The sequence below is a fragment of the Lepidochelys olivacea genome (assembly GCF_965140295.1).
Source record: "Lepidochelys olivacea isolate rLepOli2 genome assembly, chromosome: 4".
Lineage (NCBI taxonomy): Eukaryota > Metazoa > Chordata > Testudines > Cheloniidae > Lepidochelys > Lepidochelys olivacea.
The window spans coordinates 34650525-34671560 of NC_140414.1; the positions used below are offsets into that span (position 1 = coordinate 34650525).

General features: G+C 40.9%; 1 protein-coding gene across 1 annotated transcript in view; it reads left to right on the forward strand.

The window, feature by feature from the left end:
• Positions 1 to 21036, forward strand: part of BANK1 (B cell scaffold protein with ankyrin repeats 1) — a 304009-nt gene that overhangs the window by 44069 nt on the left and 238904 nt on the right. Inside the window, exon 3 of the mRNA XM_084625875.1 lies at positions 9027 to 9092. Coding sequence (XP_084482001.1) covers positions 9027 to 9092 — 66 coding nt within the window. The remainder of the gene's footprint in view (positions 1 to 9026; positions 9093 to 21036) is intronic.

Consider the following 21036-nt stretch of genomic DNA (forward strand, 5'->3'; position numbering starts at 1 on the left):
TGAAAAGATAGGAGTTGCCTTACCAAGTGGAGGGTCAGTGCTAACGAGACCAATTCAGTCAAAGTGTATGTGGCCCATTCTCAACAGTTGACAAGAAGGGGTGAATATCAACAGAGAGAAAATTACTTTTTGTAGTGCTATCGAGGCCAATTCAATCAAAGTGGATGTGGCCCATTCCCAGCAGTTGACAAGAAGGTGTGAGTATCAACAGAGAGAAAATTATCTTTCCATCCCATGTATTATATCCCACAAAAGCTTAAGCTCAAATAAATTTGTTAGTCTCTAAGGTGCCACAAGGACTCCACTTTGTTTTTACTGATGCAGACTAACACGGCAACCTCTCTGAAACTTGTTATAACTTTCAAATTGTCTTAATTTCCTAGTTCAGAACTTCCTAGGCAATGTGCTAATATGGAAAATATGCTGTCCACAAAGTTTGGGCTTACTTCAGTCATTCTTTTTCTCTCCGAAGCACACACAAGCTGAAACAATATGCTAATCTTCTGCAGCAGCTGAAACAAGAAGTTTCTGCTAAATAGAATTGCATCCTGTATATGTTTGTTATGTGACTGCTGAGGCAGATCAGCACTGAGCAGGAGGTCAACATAAGAATTATTTTAAGAGCTTAAGTAGTGAATAGGTCTTGTGCTGGCCCATTGCACAGGGTTGAAATTCATTTGCAAGTACTTTACTGTGCTGTAGAAATGGAACTGAGGGGTCACTTTGTACCTAGCACTGCCTGCAGTCTGTTTTGTAGGAAGACCGTATCGCAATCAATTTGGGGAGGCCACTCCAGTAATATTATCACAGGCTCCACACACATCACCCGATATGCACTCCTGATAGGCATTTGCTGCTGCTGCTTTTTCATGGCCTCTCAGTCCTCTGTCTGCTCCCAAACTCCTTCTGTTTTGTGTGGTTATACTATTCACACACACTCTTGCCCCCATATAAGTTAGTTTTTTGTTACAGCTGCTGTTTGAAAACTTTCATTCAGCATGCAAAGTGCATACTCAGTGAAGCAGGACATGAGCCTTGACTTCAGAAACTGCACAGTAAGTGCAGGGTAGAATGTTGTGCTGCTATCTAGCAAGTAGCTCCACATCAGAGTTTTCTTTTCTTTTACTTTAAAAAAAAATAAAGGAAGGAAAGTCCATCAAAAACTTGACATTAAACATTTGAAGGTTGGAAAATGAAGTACTCAAAATTCCGGGAATATGAATTAAAACCTAGTGTCAGATTTTTTTCCTCACTCCCTTGTCCCACTCTTATGCTAGAGCAACTCCACCAAAATGCTGTCATGAAGTGGAGTTGCACAAGTATAAAACTATGGCAGTGGTGTGGAGAAGTAGACCCAGTCTTTAATTACATGAACATGGATTTACTTTGCAATAACACTGGTGTGAAACTGAAAGCATGCTTGGACCCAAGTGAACAGACACGACTGTACTTACAAACAGAAGTCCTAGATCCCCTCCTCTAGATCTTTCTTTTATGTTCTGGAGTAAAGCTAATCAGAGTCACCCGATTTGGCTTCCAGAAAGTTGGCATCCCAAAAGTTCTGCACCTTCCTACGGTGCATTACTGATGCTTGACTATTGAATGGGAGAAAGAGCTCTTTGGCTCAGTAACCATGTCATTCATGGGAATGAAATCAATGGGATCACACCAGTATAGCTAAGAGGAGAATTTAGCACAGGGACTGTACTTCCATATCAGTGGGAACCGCAAACAGGAAACTGCAAACATTTGTTAAAAAAAAAACCAAATATAGTTTCTTAGAAGAAAGGTATTTCTTCATTTTGGTCAGTTGTCACAAAGCATTTGTTTACAGTGGTCAGACTACAGAATATGACAACGTAAAGTGGCAAGGCATCCACAATATCCTGTCTCAAATAGTGGCCAGTAACAGCTGCTTCAGTGGAAGGTGCAAAAAAAAAATGCTGTAGTGGACAAATATGAAAATCACTTGGTTACAATGAAAGTTTCTTCCTAATCTGTATCAGTTAGTGATATGCCCTGAAGTGTAAAGGTTTACATCTTCTATATTGTTTACTTCTGACCAGTGTAGCTGTGGATGTTTGCATTTTCCATGTTAATCTTTTATTCAGAATCCTGCTAAGCTTTCGGTCTCAATGATAACCTGTATCGGTGATTTTCGGATGTTGTAAAACAATTTTTTCCTTTTATCAGTTTGAAATTTGTTGCTTTTCAATGAAAGAACAAGAGGTACATTTGATTTACCTTTTGTATACCAATGTTTTGTATGCCCCATCATGTCTCCTTTTACTCTTCATTAAGCTAAATACTTTCAGTCTCTCTTCATGTGGAAGCCTGCCCGGCCACACCTCATTTTAATCTTCACACAATGCACAGTCAACCTGTGGAACTCCTTGCCAGAGGATGTTTTGAAGGCCAAGACCATAACAGGGTTCAAAAAAGAACTTGATCAATTCATGGAAGATAGGTCCATCAATGGCTATTAGCCAGGATGGGCAGGGATGGTGTCCCTAGCCTCTGTTTCCCAGAAGCTGGGAATGGGCTATGGGGATGGATCACTTGGTGATTACCTGTTCTGTTCATTCCCTCTGGGGCACCTGACATTGACCACAGTCGGAAGACAGGATACTGGGCTAGATGGACCTTTGGTGTGACCCAGTATGGCCATTCTTTTGTTCTTATTTTCATCACCTATCTCTGATCCCCTCTGTTTCTGCAACAACTTTTGACATAGTGACCAAACAGAACACAATATTGTATGTATTTTACTCCTTCCTTTTACATTTGCTCATAACATTATTAATTGCTGCTAATTTGTTCATTCTGCACATTTGTACCACCTTGCACAACGCCTTCTAGTCAATATTCATAAAACTCTCCCATTCTTCTCCTTAAAACCCATGTATTCCATGGCACATTTCAGTATTGACTACCTGACACCACAGCATCAGTTCTCCTCTGCAACTGAGTTCCATTCATTGCAGGGCACAGGAGGCCATTTGGCAGCTGATTTTGGCTCCATGATTCAGTACTGGGCTAGTCCTGGCATTAGATAGAACAGAAGAGGTCCTGTTCTAATTTCTATCACTGGTTTACAATCTCTCAGACTTTACATCAATGTAGATTTGGTGTTAACAAACTCTGCCATGCTGTGCCACTACGTCCGAGTGGCTGACTGGCACAGAAGCAGGGTTTTCTGCTTTACGCCTGGAGGGAATTCTGGGCAAGGGGATTCTCTGCTAGTTAATTTGCAGCTGGACTCTATTCTCTTTGAGCTGTCTGAACAGCATGAAGTGGATAGAATGGACCAAGAGATCCAACTCCATATCTCTTCATTTGGCCGAAATATCCTTTACCACACCAGATTGTGCCAACTTCAACCCTTTGGCACTGTTCTCCAGTTGTGTACTCTTATAATGCTAGCCAAATAAATAATACTAATTAACATGCACACTTCAAATAAAGGTGTTAGTTGCTAGTTAGATAATGTACCCACTAGAGATCCAGTTTACAGAAAAGCATGATTCAAAGAAAACCTAAAATCAGGAGGATTTGCTGTCTGTGGTTGAGAGCATTCATAGGGGGAGCAAATGAGGAACTGAGACTCAGGCATTATGCTTTGTAACATATGTTTCCTGGATGGTGGCAGATTTTACTATGTTCCTGTTTAGTGCTAGCAAGAATGCAAATATTTTTGCTGTTAAGAGATTGGCATAGCAAGACTTCTTAAAAGGTGTGAACATTTTTACAGTGATGTTATCCTGAGCAGCTAATTAAAACCTTTCTTCCGTTTTTTTTTAATTGTCTGAATACTCGTTTGTCATTAGAAATGTAGGCTGTACAGAAAAGTTAGGACTTAGGAGGTTGTATTTTCCCAAGCTAGCAACTAAGATTCTGTTTACTCTTCTACATAACTGTGCGTTTAATTTTAATGCAAGGTGACTCTATTAATTTAGTATTTTGACTTTTCTTTGCCTCAGCTTTTCTTAATATTGATGAAAGTACAGTTCAACACTGTGTTTTACTCTATGCCTTACCCCTCCTCTCTTTCTCCTGCCACTTCTCAACACTCTAGAGTAGCTGTCAACCTGACACTGCAGACAGCCAAGATTCTAGGCATGTACTTTCTCCTAGAAAAGATTCTAGGCATGTACTTTCTCCTTGGTTTTTCAGCCTAGACTTAACTGGGCCTCTGTTTTTATTCCCACAATCATTTGTAGGCACAATTTAGACAGGTTCAATGTCTAAGTAACTGATTTGCATGTGCAGTTAGGTACTTAGATCTCTAAATGCCTTAAATTGTTTCCACAGTTATTTCTGTCCTCATCTTGCAGATGCAAAAAGAGAGGGTAGATTTTGAAAATTTTACGCTCTATAGATACCTCTCTTGTTATGTTTCTAAAATGAGCTTATTATTTTATGAGACTGTTTGGTAGGACTTTGAATCTATTGAGGACTTGGGAATCTTAGCATCTAGCACTCTCTTTAATGGCTCTATTTTATTTGATGGTGTTGGCAAAAATAAACACAGCAGTCCTCTTCTCTTCTCTTCTCTTCTCTTCTCTTCTCTTCTCTTCTCTTCTCTTCTCTTCTCTTCTCTTCTCTTCTCTTCTCTTCTCTTCTCCTACAGCCTATTCCCAAAGAAAAAGAGGGCCCTTTTTTCGTGACCCACAGGAGAAATTTAAAATTGAGCACTTAAATACACCTCTACCCCGATATAACGTGGCCCGATATAACGTGGGTTTGCATACAACACGGTAAAGCTCCGAGACGCTGCCGGGCCGGGGCCGAGGGGTTGGATAAGGGGCAGAGGGTCTCGGGGGCGGTCAGGGGCTTCCCCCCCACCACAAGGTCTGGGAGGCAGGAGCTGTGGGGGGCACTTTTGGGGGCCCCACAATCCCAGAGTGGCCCTGGGGATTAGCAGGGGGCTGGGAGCAGCCCGCTCTGCTTCCCTTGCCCCAGCCCCAACCATGTCGCTTGGGGGAGGGGGATTGGGAGAAGGGATCTTCCCACACTCACAGCAGTGGCGGAAGCGGAGTAGCCCGGCCCCAGCCCGCTCCACTCCGCCAGCTCCCAGCCGTGGTGCTCGGCTTCCAAATCTGAAAAGCTTGGTTTAAGTGACTTGCCTAGTATCTCATAGGAACTCCGTGGCAGAGGCAGGGATAGAATTAGAGCTAAGCAAATAACTGATTGTTTTTTCTTCATTGGCAGTTTCAAGAAGTTGAAAAATAAAATACCTTTTGGGTCATACAAAATGTTCTGTTTGATCCAATATGAAACATTTTGTTTTAGATTTTGAGCATTTTAAAACATTTTTGATTTGTTATAAAATAAATTAAAGAAAATTTTGAACTGAAAAATTGAAATGTTTTGTTTTAAAAGGTCAAAACAAAATGTTTTGATTTTTTTCTCAGAATATTTTTGTTGTTTCTAAGCAAACATTTTGGCAAAACTGACAGAAATTCATGAAATGTTTGCGGATTACCAAATCTGCATTTTTTTTTTTTTACAAAAAATTTTGGTTGAAAAATTTCATCCCCGCTTTGGATAGAATCCAGTTCTTCTGAACAGCATTCAACTGCCTTAGCCACAAGACCTTAACCATGAGACTATTCTTTCTTTTTTTGCAATCCCCAGCCTCACTCACTGCACACCTTCCAACTTCCGTAACAAATGAGGCAGAGGTCCTACAGACAACAACCTGCTTCACTACACAGCCACAAATCACCTCCAGAGCAGGTCCATCCTCCTGGGTCATATGAAAAAAATAGTTTGTGATTTTTGTAATTAATTCACATGCTCAAGGGGGCTGAATTAAAGTTGCACAGGCAATCTTAATTCTGGCATTTCCTAATTTTTGAGTGAGAGATTCCATCATGTGGCATCTAAGTAGTGTCTTAGTTTCTACCCTCCTTTTTTCCCCACCAGCAGCCATTGGTTTTTTTCTTTTACCAAATGCTGCTCAGGACTTCTGCTGCAGGGAAAAGCAAGGAGACCATCCCCACAAAAGTTTACTTTCGTTTGCAAGTGAATAATAAACTGTGAAACACGCTTTGTATTGTCCTTGCCAGGCTCCTACAGCAGCATAGCTGCTTACACTACTACTACACCACTACTAGGTGATGGAGTGCAGAAGAATGTTGGGGTTGAAGTGACAGGTAGAGACAGAAAACAAATAATTCCTGCACCTATTGTTCCTATGTCCTCATCAGTCCCATTTTTCTCACTTCAAGATAGTGTTGAAAAGTCACCACAGAACTCAGATCTTCAATTTAGGGGTGTAGTGGGCTGTTTTTTTTGTCTCATAGAGAGGCAGTTTAGCCTACTGGCTAGGGCATTGATCTGGAAATAAGGAGACATGGGTTCTGTTCCGAGTTTTCCCACGTGACTTTGGGAAGTCACTTTACTTTTCTGTTTCTCCTCCCATCTTTTGTCTCTTTTATCCATTTAGATTGCAATCTCTTTATGCTGGCAATATCTCTCACTGTGTCTGTACAGTGGGAAGCACAATGGGTCCCAATTTTAGTGGGAGCTTGTAGGCATTACTATAATACAAATAAATAATATTTCTGTCAGGTTTTATTTTAAATGCAATTGATATTAAGGTGGTTGCCCATAACAGTTTTAAACCTGACTTACTTGTATTTTTCACCTATCTTGGTACAAGCAGCTTGCTACTCCTCTGACATAAGTGGTTAGCCAACATTTGTGTCCTTGCGGGGCTGTTTCTCTTAGGAGGAGAAATTGGTGATCTGAATCAGGTATATTCTTTGGTGCAATCCTGTTTATTTCCAAAGAATGTACGCAAAATTCTGTTTCCTTGAACACAGTAGGAACAAACAGCAGGAAGTTTCCTTGCTCATAAATCCTCAAGCCTGCCTCTCCTGCAAGTTCTGTGCCCAAGAAGCTCTGTCTCTGTGTTTCACCTCAGGGTCACGCTCATCACTGTTTTTTTTTTCACTTTCTGCTGACTTTCTGCCTCTAAAACACACACACATACACACCAGCCCAAAACTTGGCCTCTGCCTTGGCAATCAGGGAACCCTCTGTTAATCTACCTACGTTAGTTTTTCCTCAGGCCTTGTCATACAGCGAGTTGCCTTAGGTAGCAGCTTTTCACTACATGAAGGGGCTTAACTGCTCCTGTCAGGTAGACTGAAGGAAGAGTGCATAGCCTGCACATCAGATTGAACTAGGTCAAAGTCTAACTTGATGGCAACCTTTTTTTTGCTTTTGCCTTTGCAAGTAGATAAGATTACCGCCGTATTCTTGGTATTCCCTATACAGTACCTAGGAAATACCCAAGGAATACTGTGAGTTGCTGCAGTAATAATTATTTGTAAAAGCATTGAAGATTTCAGTGGGGACCATAACACAAAGAAAAACACAAATACAGTTTTATCAGGCAAGAAAACAAATGGAGAAATCAAGGGTCTAATTCTGAAGAAAATAGCCTTGCCCACAAAAGATATGAGGGATTTTGTGGGGATGGAATCTTCACCCTTAGTCCAAGAGTAGATCTTGAGGCACTCATGCAGCTAGGTCACATTCAGTTAATGGTAGAACAGAAAAGAATAAAGGGCACAGGCTGCTGTTCCCCACCTTACCAAACTGTACCCATGTAGATTCATACTATACATACCTCAGGCACAATCCTGCACAAGCCCACATTCCCATCATTTTTGGTAAGCTATGATGATGCATGTACCAGAAGGGTGTATACAGGCTTGTGAGGGATCTGCCCAGATTGTCCCCCTCCTCATCTTCTCTTCCGCAGCAGGCCCACCACTTTTAAGATATTTTGGCCTTTGTGTAAGAAACCTCAGGATTTAGCCTCAAAAGGGAGGTGGGGGTGGGAATGCAAGCAAAAATAAATGACCCGGCCCTGCCTTATTTCTAAGATTCATTTCTTGTTGTTTTTAATCTTTCTATATATTGTCAAATTACAGTTTTTTATTTTGTTCCATTCAGTTTCTGATATTGAATTTGTGCAAAATGGTCTTTAATATTGTGGTTACTTGCCCATCGGATGCTCCAGTTATACCACAAGTTTGCCAATGAAGAAATGTATACATAATTTACTCACAGAAGAGTCATTAATACACTTGTTCGTTGATTTTAAGAAAACGGTGATGCTTTATTATATCTCTCCTTTCATATAACAGATTTTAAAGAATTTGTATTAATTTTTGCAGAGAATCATTTCAGTGGCAATAATACCTAATAGTCAAATGAGAAGTGCAGGTTTTCTATGTGATTGTGTGAAATGCCCATCGATGGAGAACAGTGTGTCAAAATGAAGATTTCGAATGGAACCTCATCTGTTGTGATTCCCTTCTGTAGGAATTTCATTTCTCAGAAGTCTCCTTTTGTGTACTTAAACTATTGACAGTAGCATTGAGGCAGGGATACAACTGAACAAAAACCAGGAAGTTCAAAGTGAAAACTAACTAGGACCTAATCCTGCCCTCATTCCACATACTCCTACTGACTACAGTGGGACTTCTACCTTAATTCCACATCATTGTGCTGCTGTGAAGACTGAACCACTGACCATATTGGCTTAGAGTGGCAAAGCTTTGCATTTCATAGTATAAATTGTGCCAGTATAGTTTTCTTTTCTCACTTGTGCTATCATACTACTTATTCCACATAGTAAAAAAATAAATTACTGATTAACTAACATTTAATACATTACTCACTCCTAGTATGTAAGTTGAGGAATGTAGCTGAATAACAAGCAGGTTTTAATATTTTTAGGAAGAAAACCTCTGTTATAGCTTCAATTAAAAAAAAATCTGTAATATATACTGCTAATGCCCTGGAATTAACTAGTTGTCCCAAAATAAGTTGTTCTTAAAGTAGTTCTCATCCCACCAATGGTCATCAGAGCTGTCCTTGCTGGAGTACAGAATTAAACATTTTAAGAAACAACTTAAGAAGCAGTGGGAGACTGGCCAGGGAGATGCTCATTTCAAGATGTTTTCAGGGAGATGTCATCCATTAAAGTATCTTTCTTTTCTTAGATGAACCACAGAATGAAGAAGCCAAAGAGTCACTGTCTTGCATCTATGAAACAGTTCTTGCGGATGGTGAGTTTGAAATTCCCTAAACTACATGAAAGTAGAGCAAAGGGCTCTTGAGCACATAGAGTCTTTACATCTTGTGTGACCCAAAAGGAAGTGATCTAATCTTTCTAGAATGTGAAACTACATAGAGGAACCTGTCTCGTACTCACACATCCACCTGCCCATCCCTCCATGGGTTCCAGAAGAGGAAAAGGAGCTGACAGAACCATTGCTCTCCCCCTCAAATCCAGGTAGTGTTGGGCAGAGGAAGGACCTCCCTCTTCCATGCAGGGAGGGGGGAGAGAGAGCTTTTCCTCTCCATTTCTCCCTGGTGGGGAGGGAAGGATCTTCCTGTAGAGCAGGGGTGGCCCTGGGGGGGGGGCGCTCACTGCTCAACCCCTGGCTCTGCCACAGCCCCTGCCCCCACTCTACCCCTTCCTGCTCCCTCCCCTGAGCATTCTGTGCTCTCGCTCCTCCCCCTCTGCCCGCCCCCAGAGCCTCCTACATGCCATGAAACAGCTGATCGGGAGGTGCAGGGAGGGATGGGGAGGTGCTGGCCGGTGGGCAGGAGGCGCTGGGAGCGGACGGTGGGGGAGAAGCTGATGGGGGGGCTGCTGACGTATTACTGTGGTTCTTTGGCAAAGTACATTGGTAAATTCTGGCTCCTTCTCAGGCTCAGGTTGGCTACCCCTACTGTAGAGGAAATGAGGTTGATATGAGTCTTTCAGTTTGGACAGTACTTTTTCTCCTGTCAAATGTCAATGCTGCTTCACTTAAAGGCAGGTAGGCATGGAGCCCAATAAACTCCCCAGCCAGGTACCAGCTCCTCCTGGTGCTTTCCATTCTAGATTATTTGCTTAATGAATGCTTATTTCATCAGTCACTGCTAAGAAACAGGAGGAGATGGAACTTGGAGAGATGAATCCCCCCCCCCCCAAGCCCAGGAGAGTAAGAGAAGGTGGAACTTTCCCTCTGCTTTTAGCAAAACAGTTCCCACATAGCACAGCCTCTGCTACTAACCCTTACTTAAAGGCCTCTTCAGTAAATCTTTATTGCAGGGCTGATGTCAAGTTACACCACTATGTGAAGTTACTAGCTCAGCACAATCAACTTGCTGGCTGATGAAAAAGCTTTGGTGAGATTACTAAGTGTCTTTCGGAATTCCTGGCTTAGCACCTCCACCTTACTGGACTCATGGCAAGGTATGAGCCTCTCTGAGGTTACTGGATCAGCAACTCTGCCTTGCTGGCATGATGTCAGAGCACAGGATGCTGTAAGCTCATTGGCTGTGAACTTCTAACTTGCTAGACTGAATTCAGGTCACATGTCTGTGGGGTATCTAGTTCACAATTTCTGGTTTGCTGGGCTCATGTCAAGATACAGGTATCTGTGATGTCATAAGCTCAACACCTCAGTTTTCCTGGTCTAATATCAAGCAGCAAGCCACTGATGTCACTCACCGTTTTGGCACCTGTAGCTGACTGGGCTGATGTCAAGACAAAGGGAACTCTGAGGTGACTAAGGACCTCTGTCTTGCTGGTCTGAAGTCAGGGAGAGGGCTTTTCTGAAGTCACTGGTTCAATATGTCCAGAACTCTGGGCTGATGTACAGAGGGAAGTCTCTTTGAGGTTACTGCCTCATCCCCTGTAACTCAGTGAGCTAATGTGGAGTGGAAATATGCTGGGAACATACTGGCTAAGCACCTCTAGCTTGCTGGCATGATAGGAGGAATAGACGGGGGTGTGAGGAGAGAGAGCTGATCTCCCCACTCAAACCCAAGAGAAGAAAATAATTAGGAGCTGCACTTCCCTGTGTTCCCTCTTTCTTTGATCCCTGACTCTGCTATAGCTCTACCTTCATCCTGCCCACTTTGGAAAGTCGTTAGTCTCACACAGTCCTTGCATTCCTTCAGCAGCAGTGCAAAGGTAAGTGGTTTCTTGCACTATATTCTCCCTTTGGTGGCTAGAAAAATCTTTGGGGAGTCACCTAGGATGTTGTATAATCCCTAATATATGGCACGTAGGAATCCCCAGTGTTTCCCAAGTTACCTTGCTAAGAGATCTATAAGGCTTCCCCTTATAGTGTAGGAGCCGGTTGCAACAAAAGTGTTTTCCAGTTTTTCCTCTCCTGTTTGGGGAGCAGGCTGCGTCCTGCCTCCTGAACACACTTTAGGGTTTTTGGGATCAGGGTTGCCTCCTTGATGTTGCAATAGGAAATAGTCACTTGACATCCCTGGAGATCCATGGATGGGGGAACCTTGCCCAAGAAAGAAGAGGGAATGGGATGTTTGGCCACTAGCATGTCAGTGTCTCAGAAATCAGGCAAGATAAGGTGTCAAGAGGCAGCTGGTGATGCCCTTGAAGAAGTATGTGAACCTCACAAACAAACCAGCATGGTTTGGCTCAGTGGTGACAGTTGCAAACTGAATCCTGCAGCTTTGCTTATCTCTTATAAAAAGGGAGCTTATCCAGTCACAAAAATGTATAAAGCCTGTGCTACATAGATGCCAAGGAGCTTCCAGTTTACCTTAGACAAATATGATCTCTGGGTTAAACAGCTAAAACACAAGTAGTTATGGCAACATTATGTGAGAGAGAAACCTGGGATGATATCATGAAATAACTAACTTTTAGGGAAGGATTTAAAAAGAGGTAGTTTGGCCCACTGAAAGTTGGACTTTCTCTCTTAAGTGTACAATCTGGCATAGAAAAGGCACAAGATAAGAATAGGATAATTTAGGCTTTGGCTGGAATGAAAGGTGAACAGATCAAAAGAACAAAGCTTAAATGAGAACTATGAGGCAACAGTGGTCGAAAGAACAGCAAGTAGCTGACAAGACAAATGGAAAGACAGCAAATAATGTATCTAATAAAGCAAAGATAGATGGAGAATGAGTGAGACCTAACAATCAAGAAGAACTGATTGACTAAAGTGAATTGTGTAAGTCCTTAAGGGAAAAGGTGGGAGTGTACATTGGAAAATGGAAACAAATATGATCTCTGAGATCCTTTCGGGAAATATGAGTTGCAGGCAGATGTGAAATCAACTGATTTGTTAGTACCTGGGAGTGGTGGAAAATATCCAGTGGTAGAATGCTAATCATAATAATGTATATTTATGAGGGTTCATTCCTGTATCTGATAAAAGAATTCTCATGAGCAATTTAAGTCAAAGATATAGAAAGTGAAGCTGAATAATTTTGAGGCCAAAATAGTCTGAACAAATCAATGATTTTAGCCTCTCACAACTATTCTTATATATTTACTTTGTTTCATTTCAGTGTTTTCATTCCATGTAAGAAAACAGACCAAGCTATATTAAAAAAAATTAATTTCAAGAGATCTTATAGTTCTTGGAAAAAAAGTTCCATTTTTTCCCACCCTGTATACCCATTATGGCAATTTATAAACTGAGTTGGAAAAATGAAGTAATCTTGCTGGCTTCCAGGTATACTGGTTATAATAACCATTTAACCATGGAGTTGAAAATGTTTATGCATTATTGTTGAACTGAGACAAGGTGGGAGAGGTAATATATTTTATTTGACCAACTTTTGTTGGTGAAAGAGACAAGCTTTCAAGCTACATGGAGTTCTTCTTCAGGCCATTGTTGAACTGACATTAATTAATTTACCCAAAAACTAGAGCTACCTAAAATTAAAATACACATTCAGAATAATTAAACAGAGATTGTTCCAGTTTTATATTACAATTTTGCCTTTTTACCATTGACCTATTGGACCTGTATTAAGTAAATAAAGAGATTAGTTCTTAACATGATGTTAAACTGCATCCTCCACTGCCTTGTGGATACCTGTTGGTGAAGAATGGCTAAAGGATCTCACCCTGACAGAAAAGGTGTTGATGCTGAAGTGATAGGCAGTTAGCAGCTCTATCTAGGTTGGCTCTCTGGCAGATGCTACAACCTTTGTGTGACTGAACATCCAGACTCACTCTGGCTTTTAGATTCTGGCTCAGTGGTCTAAAGGGGGGACAACAGTTCTATGGCAGCCTCCGCTCCTCCATAACTTTGCCTAGGCATATGAGCTGAAGGTCTTAGCAAGATTGTCGCAGGGATCCGAGAGAGGCATAAAGGCCCTGGGGCAAATCCCAAGATTTCTAAGCAGCCTTGTTTAGGGATGGCTTGCTTGCCTTGCATGAGGGTGGCTCTAGAAAAGGTGGGTTAAAAAGGCCCTGCCTCATCGTTTACATTCTGGCTCAACTGTTTTCCAGAATTGTTTGCTAGAATGTTTGGAGTTTGTCCTCTGGATACAACTTTGATCTGAATTCAGATTTGAGGAAAACAGCGATGTTGAGTAATGAACTTGCATGTTTCAGAATTGATATTGCCGTTCTTTTGGAAACTCAGTTTTCAGATACAGGCTTCATAAGGGAGAAGGACTACACCATTTACTGGCACGGCAAACCTGAAGGAGTAAGGAGAGAGTATGATGAAGGTTTTGCTATCAGAAATGAACTTATGGGATTGTGTGATGCTCCGATTGCAGTGTCCTTACATATCATGACACTTTGAGTTAGTTTACAGAAGGGATTCATCAACCTTTTCAGTGTCTATGCTCCAATTCTTCAGGCTAGTGGTGAGTAGGATAGCTTTTACCAACAGCTAGAAGAACTGATCGGCAGGAATCCACGGAAGGAATCCATCCTAGTACTTGGAGTCTTCAGTGCAAGTATTGGGTCCAATGCTGAGATCTGGCCTGGGATTCTGGGTAGGCATGGCATTGAATGTATAAATGATGATGGTCAGAGAGTTCTCGATATCTGTGCCAGTCAAGGCTTATCAGTGACTAACACCTTCTTTGCTGATAACATCAGAAGAACATCATGGAGATACCTGAGGTCCAAGCACTAGCACCAGCTGGACTTGGTATTGAAAAAACATACATATTTGAAAGATGTCTTACATACATGATCCTTCTAAAGCTCAGACTGTGACACAGACCACTCTCTTGTCTGCTGCAAAGTGAAATTTCAAGCTAAGAAGATCCACTGTAACAAAACTGCTGTACAACCTTGTATTGACTTGTGTCGAATCCATGATCCTGTCAAGAAATGGCTTTTTAATGAAGAAGTAGCAAAGATAGCTGGAAGGAATGAAACTGCGTCAGATGCATGGGAAGTCCTGAAGACAAGTATGAACAATGCATCAGTCAAGAGCTTTGGAAAGAGTACTAGGAAAAATGTTGACTGGTTCTTAGACCATTTGGAGATTCTGCTGCCACTTGTTGAGAGGAAAAGATCTGCCCTATCACCTACAAGTCCACTATTACTGATTTGCTCAACAACCTAAGAGAAGCTCGTAAGGTTGTTCAAATAGCTTCCAGGAAGTGTGGTCAAGAATTTTGGCTGGGTCTTTGTGACAGAATCCAACAGTCAGCTGACGCAGATGACAGTTGACAGTTGTATGAGGGCATTAGAAAGGCCATTGGGCCAATAAAGAACAAGACAGCTCCACTGAAAGATTTGGATGGCAATATTATAATTGATAAAGGGAAGCAACTGGAGAGATGGATTGAGCACTAAGGAATGATATACTCAAAGGAGTCTGTAGTAGACCAACGTGTGCTGGACGAATTGCCTGACTTTGAAGTTATGACTTTGCTGGATGCCAAACCTACACAAGAGGAACTTGAACAAAGCATCAAAAAGATTTCCCACAAGAAAGCTTCGGGATCTGACTGTTTACCTACTGAAATCTACAAATGTGCAAAGACTTGCTGCAAAGATTGCATGAGGTATTGCTACTCTGCTGGAAGGAAGAAACTGTTCTGCAAGACTTTAAGGATGCTCGTTTCATCCAACTCCATAAAAAAAAAAAGAGACAAGTGACTGTAATAACCACAGAGGTATCTCTCTTCTTAACATCTTGGGAAAAATTTTAAGTCGTATTCTTTTACCTAGACTTCAAATTTAGCTGAGAGAATCTATCCTGAGAGCCAGTGTGCCTTCCTCTCAGGAAGGACCATCATAGACATGGTCTTCTCTGTAAGAAAACTGCAGAAAAAGTGAAGAGAGAAGTGTATTCCACTGTACATGGCTTTTATAGATTTAACAAAAGCCTGGTCGATCAGGGCTTTACATTGTTCTGAAGAAACTTGGTTTTCCACCTATATTGCTAAACCTTGTGAAATCCATACAAGATGGCATAAAGGCAACTTTAATGTATGAAAACCAAGAGTCTGACTCATTTGACATCAAACAATGGAGTGAAGGAGGGTTGCATACTGGCTCCTACATTGTTTAATATTTACTTCTCATTCCTGCTTCAGTATTCATTCCATGATGTTCGAGAGGATGTCTCTCTTGTCATGAGACATGATGGAGGTTTGTTTAACATCGTGAAGTTCTGAGTTAAGGTGAAGGAAATCATCGAAAGGGGCCTGTTGTTTGTAGATAATGCAACTCTTGTGGCTAATAACGTATATGCCCTACAACATCTTATTACCAATTTTTCTGATTCATGCAAAATCTTTGAGCTAGCAATAAGCTCGAAGAAGACTGTTATCATGCACCAAGGCTCTTCAGAACCAGTTCCACATATCGGCTTAGATGGTATTCCTCTAGATGTTAACCAATTTTGCTACCTTGGCTCTACTGTTACCACCAATTTAGATCTTGATGCTGAGCTTAATAGTAGAATTGGCAAGGCAGCCAGGAACGAGCACTATATTGCAAGACAATGCCTGGAACAATAACAAATTGTCAACTAAAGTAAAAATCTGTATTTATGAGACCTGTTTTATCCACTCTTCTTTATGGCTCAGAAACATGGATGACTTACACCAAACATACCAAAAAACTAAACAGTTTTCATATCAGATGTTTGGAAAAAATTCTTCTCATAAAATGGCAACACAGTGTGACAAATGTGGAAGTGTTAAATTGAACTGGTATGTCATTTATGGGAACATAGTAAGAAAAGACTCAGGTGGCTTGGATATGTAAGCTGTACTCTGAAACTCACAAAGAGTCTAAAAAGGGAGGCAGACCGCTGCGCAGATTTGCCAAATATGATTTAGTATCCTTTGGAATCTCTGTGGATGATTGAGAAAGGAGTGCAGAATCTGGTTGGCGGAGTTAGCTTGTAGATGGAGCAAGGCAGACTGGATCAAGCTTTTTGATGACCAGTGTCAGAGGAGGAAAGAATCTGCTGCTCAGATTCAGAACATTGCTAGTGCATGGGAGTGCCCTAACTATGAATGGAACTGTCACTCACGCATCTGACTCAGCAACCATAAAAAAACTCATTGGCACATACACCATGCTCTGTAAAGAGTGATGGTGCCATTGAAGTAAAGAGCTCGATAAACGGGGCATCACAAGATTATATTGATGCCTAATTGCTGGCCACTGGAAAGTTTAACTCCAGATATATGGTTTGTCTGCTCAGAAATCTGATCTAACCATGAGCAGCCTGGTTTCTTGAAGGATAGGTGAGAGCTCCATAACAAAATTGATGGCGCAGCTTCTGAAAGTTAGGCAGAAGAGCTCCCAGACCACCTCTGATCAAAGTAGCCCACGCTGTAGTCTGATGGTTTTCTTTATAACCCCTTTTGATAAAAAATGCCTATCCCAGACTCCAGGCACTATTGACATAAATGAAAATATGATGCCAAAAAAAAGCCTGCAGCTTACTTTCATTCCCAAACCAGAAAATAACCAACAAAAGATGAAATCAAACACAAACAGTATTCTGCATGACCTAGAGACAATCAGTCCTTATTGTATCCGTACGTAAAGTGATAGGCCTTGTAGCATACCGTACAGGTCAACAAGTTTGGGCTATTTCAAACCAAAGGTGAGAGTGAATTCCAACATGGAGAGTCCCTTATGGAGAATGGTCTGCTGACAATCCACTTTAAAAATAAACTTGTTTCTGGCCTCAATTCTTCTGCTGACAGCCTCTGTGGACAGTATAGCATGAGGAGAGATGGTCTCTGAGGTTGGCAATGGGTCCAAACCTGAAGACCTTACTCAGATAAAACTTTAGTGAGTCTAATGCTGGTAGCTTATGATTCCTTAATATTATATTTCATCTGAATAGCTGGGCAGGTATCCCATTTATGTAGAGAGGCTGGAAGATGGATTCTGACTTCTTGAGGTGCACCTCTTCCCATATGCCAGGCTATGTCACCATGTAGAGGAGGTTTAGTGGATAGGAAACACATGAACAACATGGTTTAGTGGATAGGAAACACTGGACTGGGACTCAGAATACATGGTTTCTATTACCAGTTCTGCTACTGACCTATGTGATCTTGGGCAAGTAGTCACTTTACCTTTCTGTGCCACTGTTTCCTCTCCCACACTTCATCTATCTTGTGTGTCTAGTTTGTAAGCTCTTTGGGAGAGTGGGTTGTCTCTTACTATGTGTTTGGTACAGTGCATGGTACTTTGGCCACATAATTCGTATTAAATTAGTGCTTGGAGGCCGCAAGAGTGTTAAAAACCTGTGAGTGACTGTAAATACATGTAATTTATATTAATGATGTTGCCATATGTATATGCATGTGGTTGTGCATGCACAAAGTATGTATGCAATTGTGTGTGCAGACTTCGGAGCTGGAAATCATACCCTTATTCTAAAGCCATAGTGTGGTTAGTAATTACAGTCTTCGTGATGTCACACCCATAGACTGGTATGTGATCAGTGTGTGGCTGGCAATGAACAGTGAGAAATGATAGATAGTAAACTGTGTCTTGCTGGGAGATTTACGGCTTTTAAAGAAACTGTCTGCCTGATGCTTACTTTATTTTTGGTGAGCAACTTTTCTTTCAGATAACAGGACCATTTTGGATTCATAGACAATACCGGCCAGCTCACAGATAACACAAACGAACATTAATTTTTGATAGAAGAGCTCAACCATGGAAGTAGAAAATGGGATTGAAAATGATTTTGAGCAAAACAAACCACTCCAGATAGCGTGAGACAGGCATTCAAGTCTGATCTCTCCTTTGTTCACCTACACATCCGTTAAATGCCAATGGAATTGTCAGGTTGCTCAGATATCAGGACTGCTTCAAAGGAAGATTAATATTTTTGGCATAAGGATCATAAAGATTTGGTTTTTTTTATTTTTTACAAAATTGGGAATAATTTCTGTTAATATGTAGCGCAGATTTGTATTTGCACTTAAAGTGCTTTAAAATGGGGAGTTTCTCAGGGCCTCTGACCTTTAACAAAAGAAGTCTTCCTTCTCAACAGAGCAGAAAGAGTCAGGCTAGTGATAGTCCCAAAGACGTGAAGGGATTGGCTTTGAAATGATGTGATTTCAAGAGATTTGTAGTAAAAAGGAAATTAAACCCTTAATTTCTCAGGTTACATATAGGGACCCCTACTGCCTCCGTGTCCCTCTCAGCCCTCCCCTCATCAGTAGCAAAATGGCTCACAGAGTTGCCATTGGTTCCCACCTAGCAGATATACTCATGTGAGCCCTCTAATGGGGCAGAGAGCATTTAGAATTAGTTATCCCTGTTCCAAGTAGCACCAGCAGGCATATTTACCTGGCATATATTTATGCTGGACTATAAAGGGAACACAAAGTGTATAGAAATGATTCCTTGATTCGTCCACACTCCAACAGGCTATGAATTATTTTCCCACAAAACTACTCTGAGGGATTAAATTCCCAATCCTGAAAATCACTTACACATATGCTTTACAAGCCTTTTGGTGGATTCAGCAGGACACGTAAGCACATGCATATTTCTACTCACATGAGTAATACCATTGAATCTAGTTCGATCACTCACGAGCGTAAAGCTAAGTATTTGCTTAAGAACTTTGCCGAATTAAGGCTAAATACAGTGGGGCTGAACGCTCCACAATCTGAAGCACCTGTACTGCATAAACACCTTTCCAATTTGTATTGCCGCCTTAGCCCATGTATGATTTTAAGTCACTTTCGATCCTCTTTATTGCTATGTGATGTAAGGGAACATAGGGACCTTGTTCAGTAGTTGAACATACACCTTAGCTCTTCAATTAACATTGCTGTAGCATTTTCAGTTTTCTACTGAGCACCACAGGGAGGTTTGTATGTGTAAAGGCTGAGTAAAAACTGAGTAGGGATCTCAGGCTTTGGCCATGAGCCTTTTACCATGGTAACCTTAGAAAACATATGCATGTTTCATTTAGTTCTTGTGCTGATTTTAACACCCAGAGCCTGTTACACACATTGTTGATTCAAAGTATATAACGAGCATCAAATATCAAAACAGAGATAATTTGTGAACCTTGTAGACTGCAATAAGGATTAAATAGAGTACATTTGAAAGGTTAGAATTCATTTTGGGAAGGAAGTTGGATGTCAAGTGTAGGTTGTCAGGAGCTGTGGTAAGGCATTCATGAAAAATTCTGTTTATGCAGAGGAATACAATTTCAAAGAAATTTCATAAGTTCAGTTGAGAATGTGGAATTGAAAGCTATAATGCATTCCAAAAGGTTTTACATAAAATATACTGAAATAATGTGTTGCATAATATGAATTAGGAAGAGAGATTGAAATAAAATTGAAAGCATCAGTACAGAATCCAACTAAACAAATAACTCTTAAAGTGTATGTAACAGATACATAACTAATATTTGGTTACTGAGTTATGAAGCTAAACTTTTTATATTAATCCTTTTTAAGTATGAAAAATACCAATAGATATTTTCCAAAGCGTGCCAAAGAAAGCAGCCTGTGAGATAGAGCATTACCTTCTATAATGGACTATAATTCTCAGGAAGAAGAGGAGTACTAGTGGCACCTTAGAGACTAACCAATTTATTTGAGCATAAGCTTTCGTGAGCTACAGGTCACTTCATCGGATGCATCCGTAAGCTCACGAAAGCTTATGCTCAAATAAATTGGTTAGTCTCTAAGGTGCCACTAGTACTCCTTTTCTTTTTGCGAATACAGACTAACACGGCTGCTACTCTGAAACCTATAATTCACAGGAGTATCTTAAATACCCTAGGGAAAAGAATAATAGCTTTTTTAAAATTTATTTTTAGCTTCTTTTTAACTGTCTAAGTAAGCATCATCAGATACTATTAATGATTTCTGATATTTAGATCCTCCAAGAAGGGACCCATTTTTATTGATCCATTATTTAAACTACTATTCCTCCAATGCATACACTCATATAGGTCACTGCAAAAGAAAATATTTGAGTTCACTGAACAATAAATATTGGAAAAAAGTACTTCTTCACTCAAAGCTAATATATTATGGTGAAGAAGAGCGAAGAATATTTGGGTATTCTCTAGCTAACAGAGTTATTTTTGATGGTAGGCAATTATTTAAGTAATGTCAGGCATGATGAACAGTTTGGTTTGGGTGACATCGTTTTTAAAGGGGTTTACATTGAAGATCTTGATAGATCTCAGAGCAATAAAAAAGTGAATCCTGCCAAGTATGGTCATCAAATGGATTTGTGTTTGAGGATCTGACTTTAGGAAAGCAGTGGATGTTATTTCATATTGCCATATCATGTCACTTACATGCCAATATACATCTACAATTGCAAAATCTTGTTAAAAGAGCTTAAAAGGCTTAAAAGGCTTGCAGAATAGCTGACTTCTTAACTGTGCCCTGGTCTACACTAGGACTTTAGGTCGAATTTAGCAGCGTTAAATCGATGTAAACCTGCACCCGTCCACACGATGAAGCCCTTTATTTCGACTTAAAGGGCTCTTAAAATCGATTTCCTTACTCCACCCCGACAAGTGGATTAGTGCTTAAATTGGCCTTGCCGGCTTGAATTTGGGGTACTGTGGACACAATTCGACGGTATTGGCCTCCGGGAGCTATCCCAGAGTGCTCCATTGTGACCGCTCTGGACAGCACTCTCAACTCAGATGCACTGGCCAGGTAGACAGGAAAAGAACCGCGAACTTTTGAATCTCATTTCCTGTTTGACCAGCGTGGCAAGCTGCAGGTGACCATGCAGAGCTCATC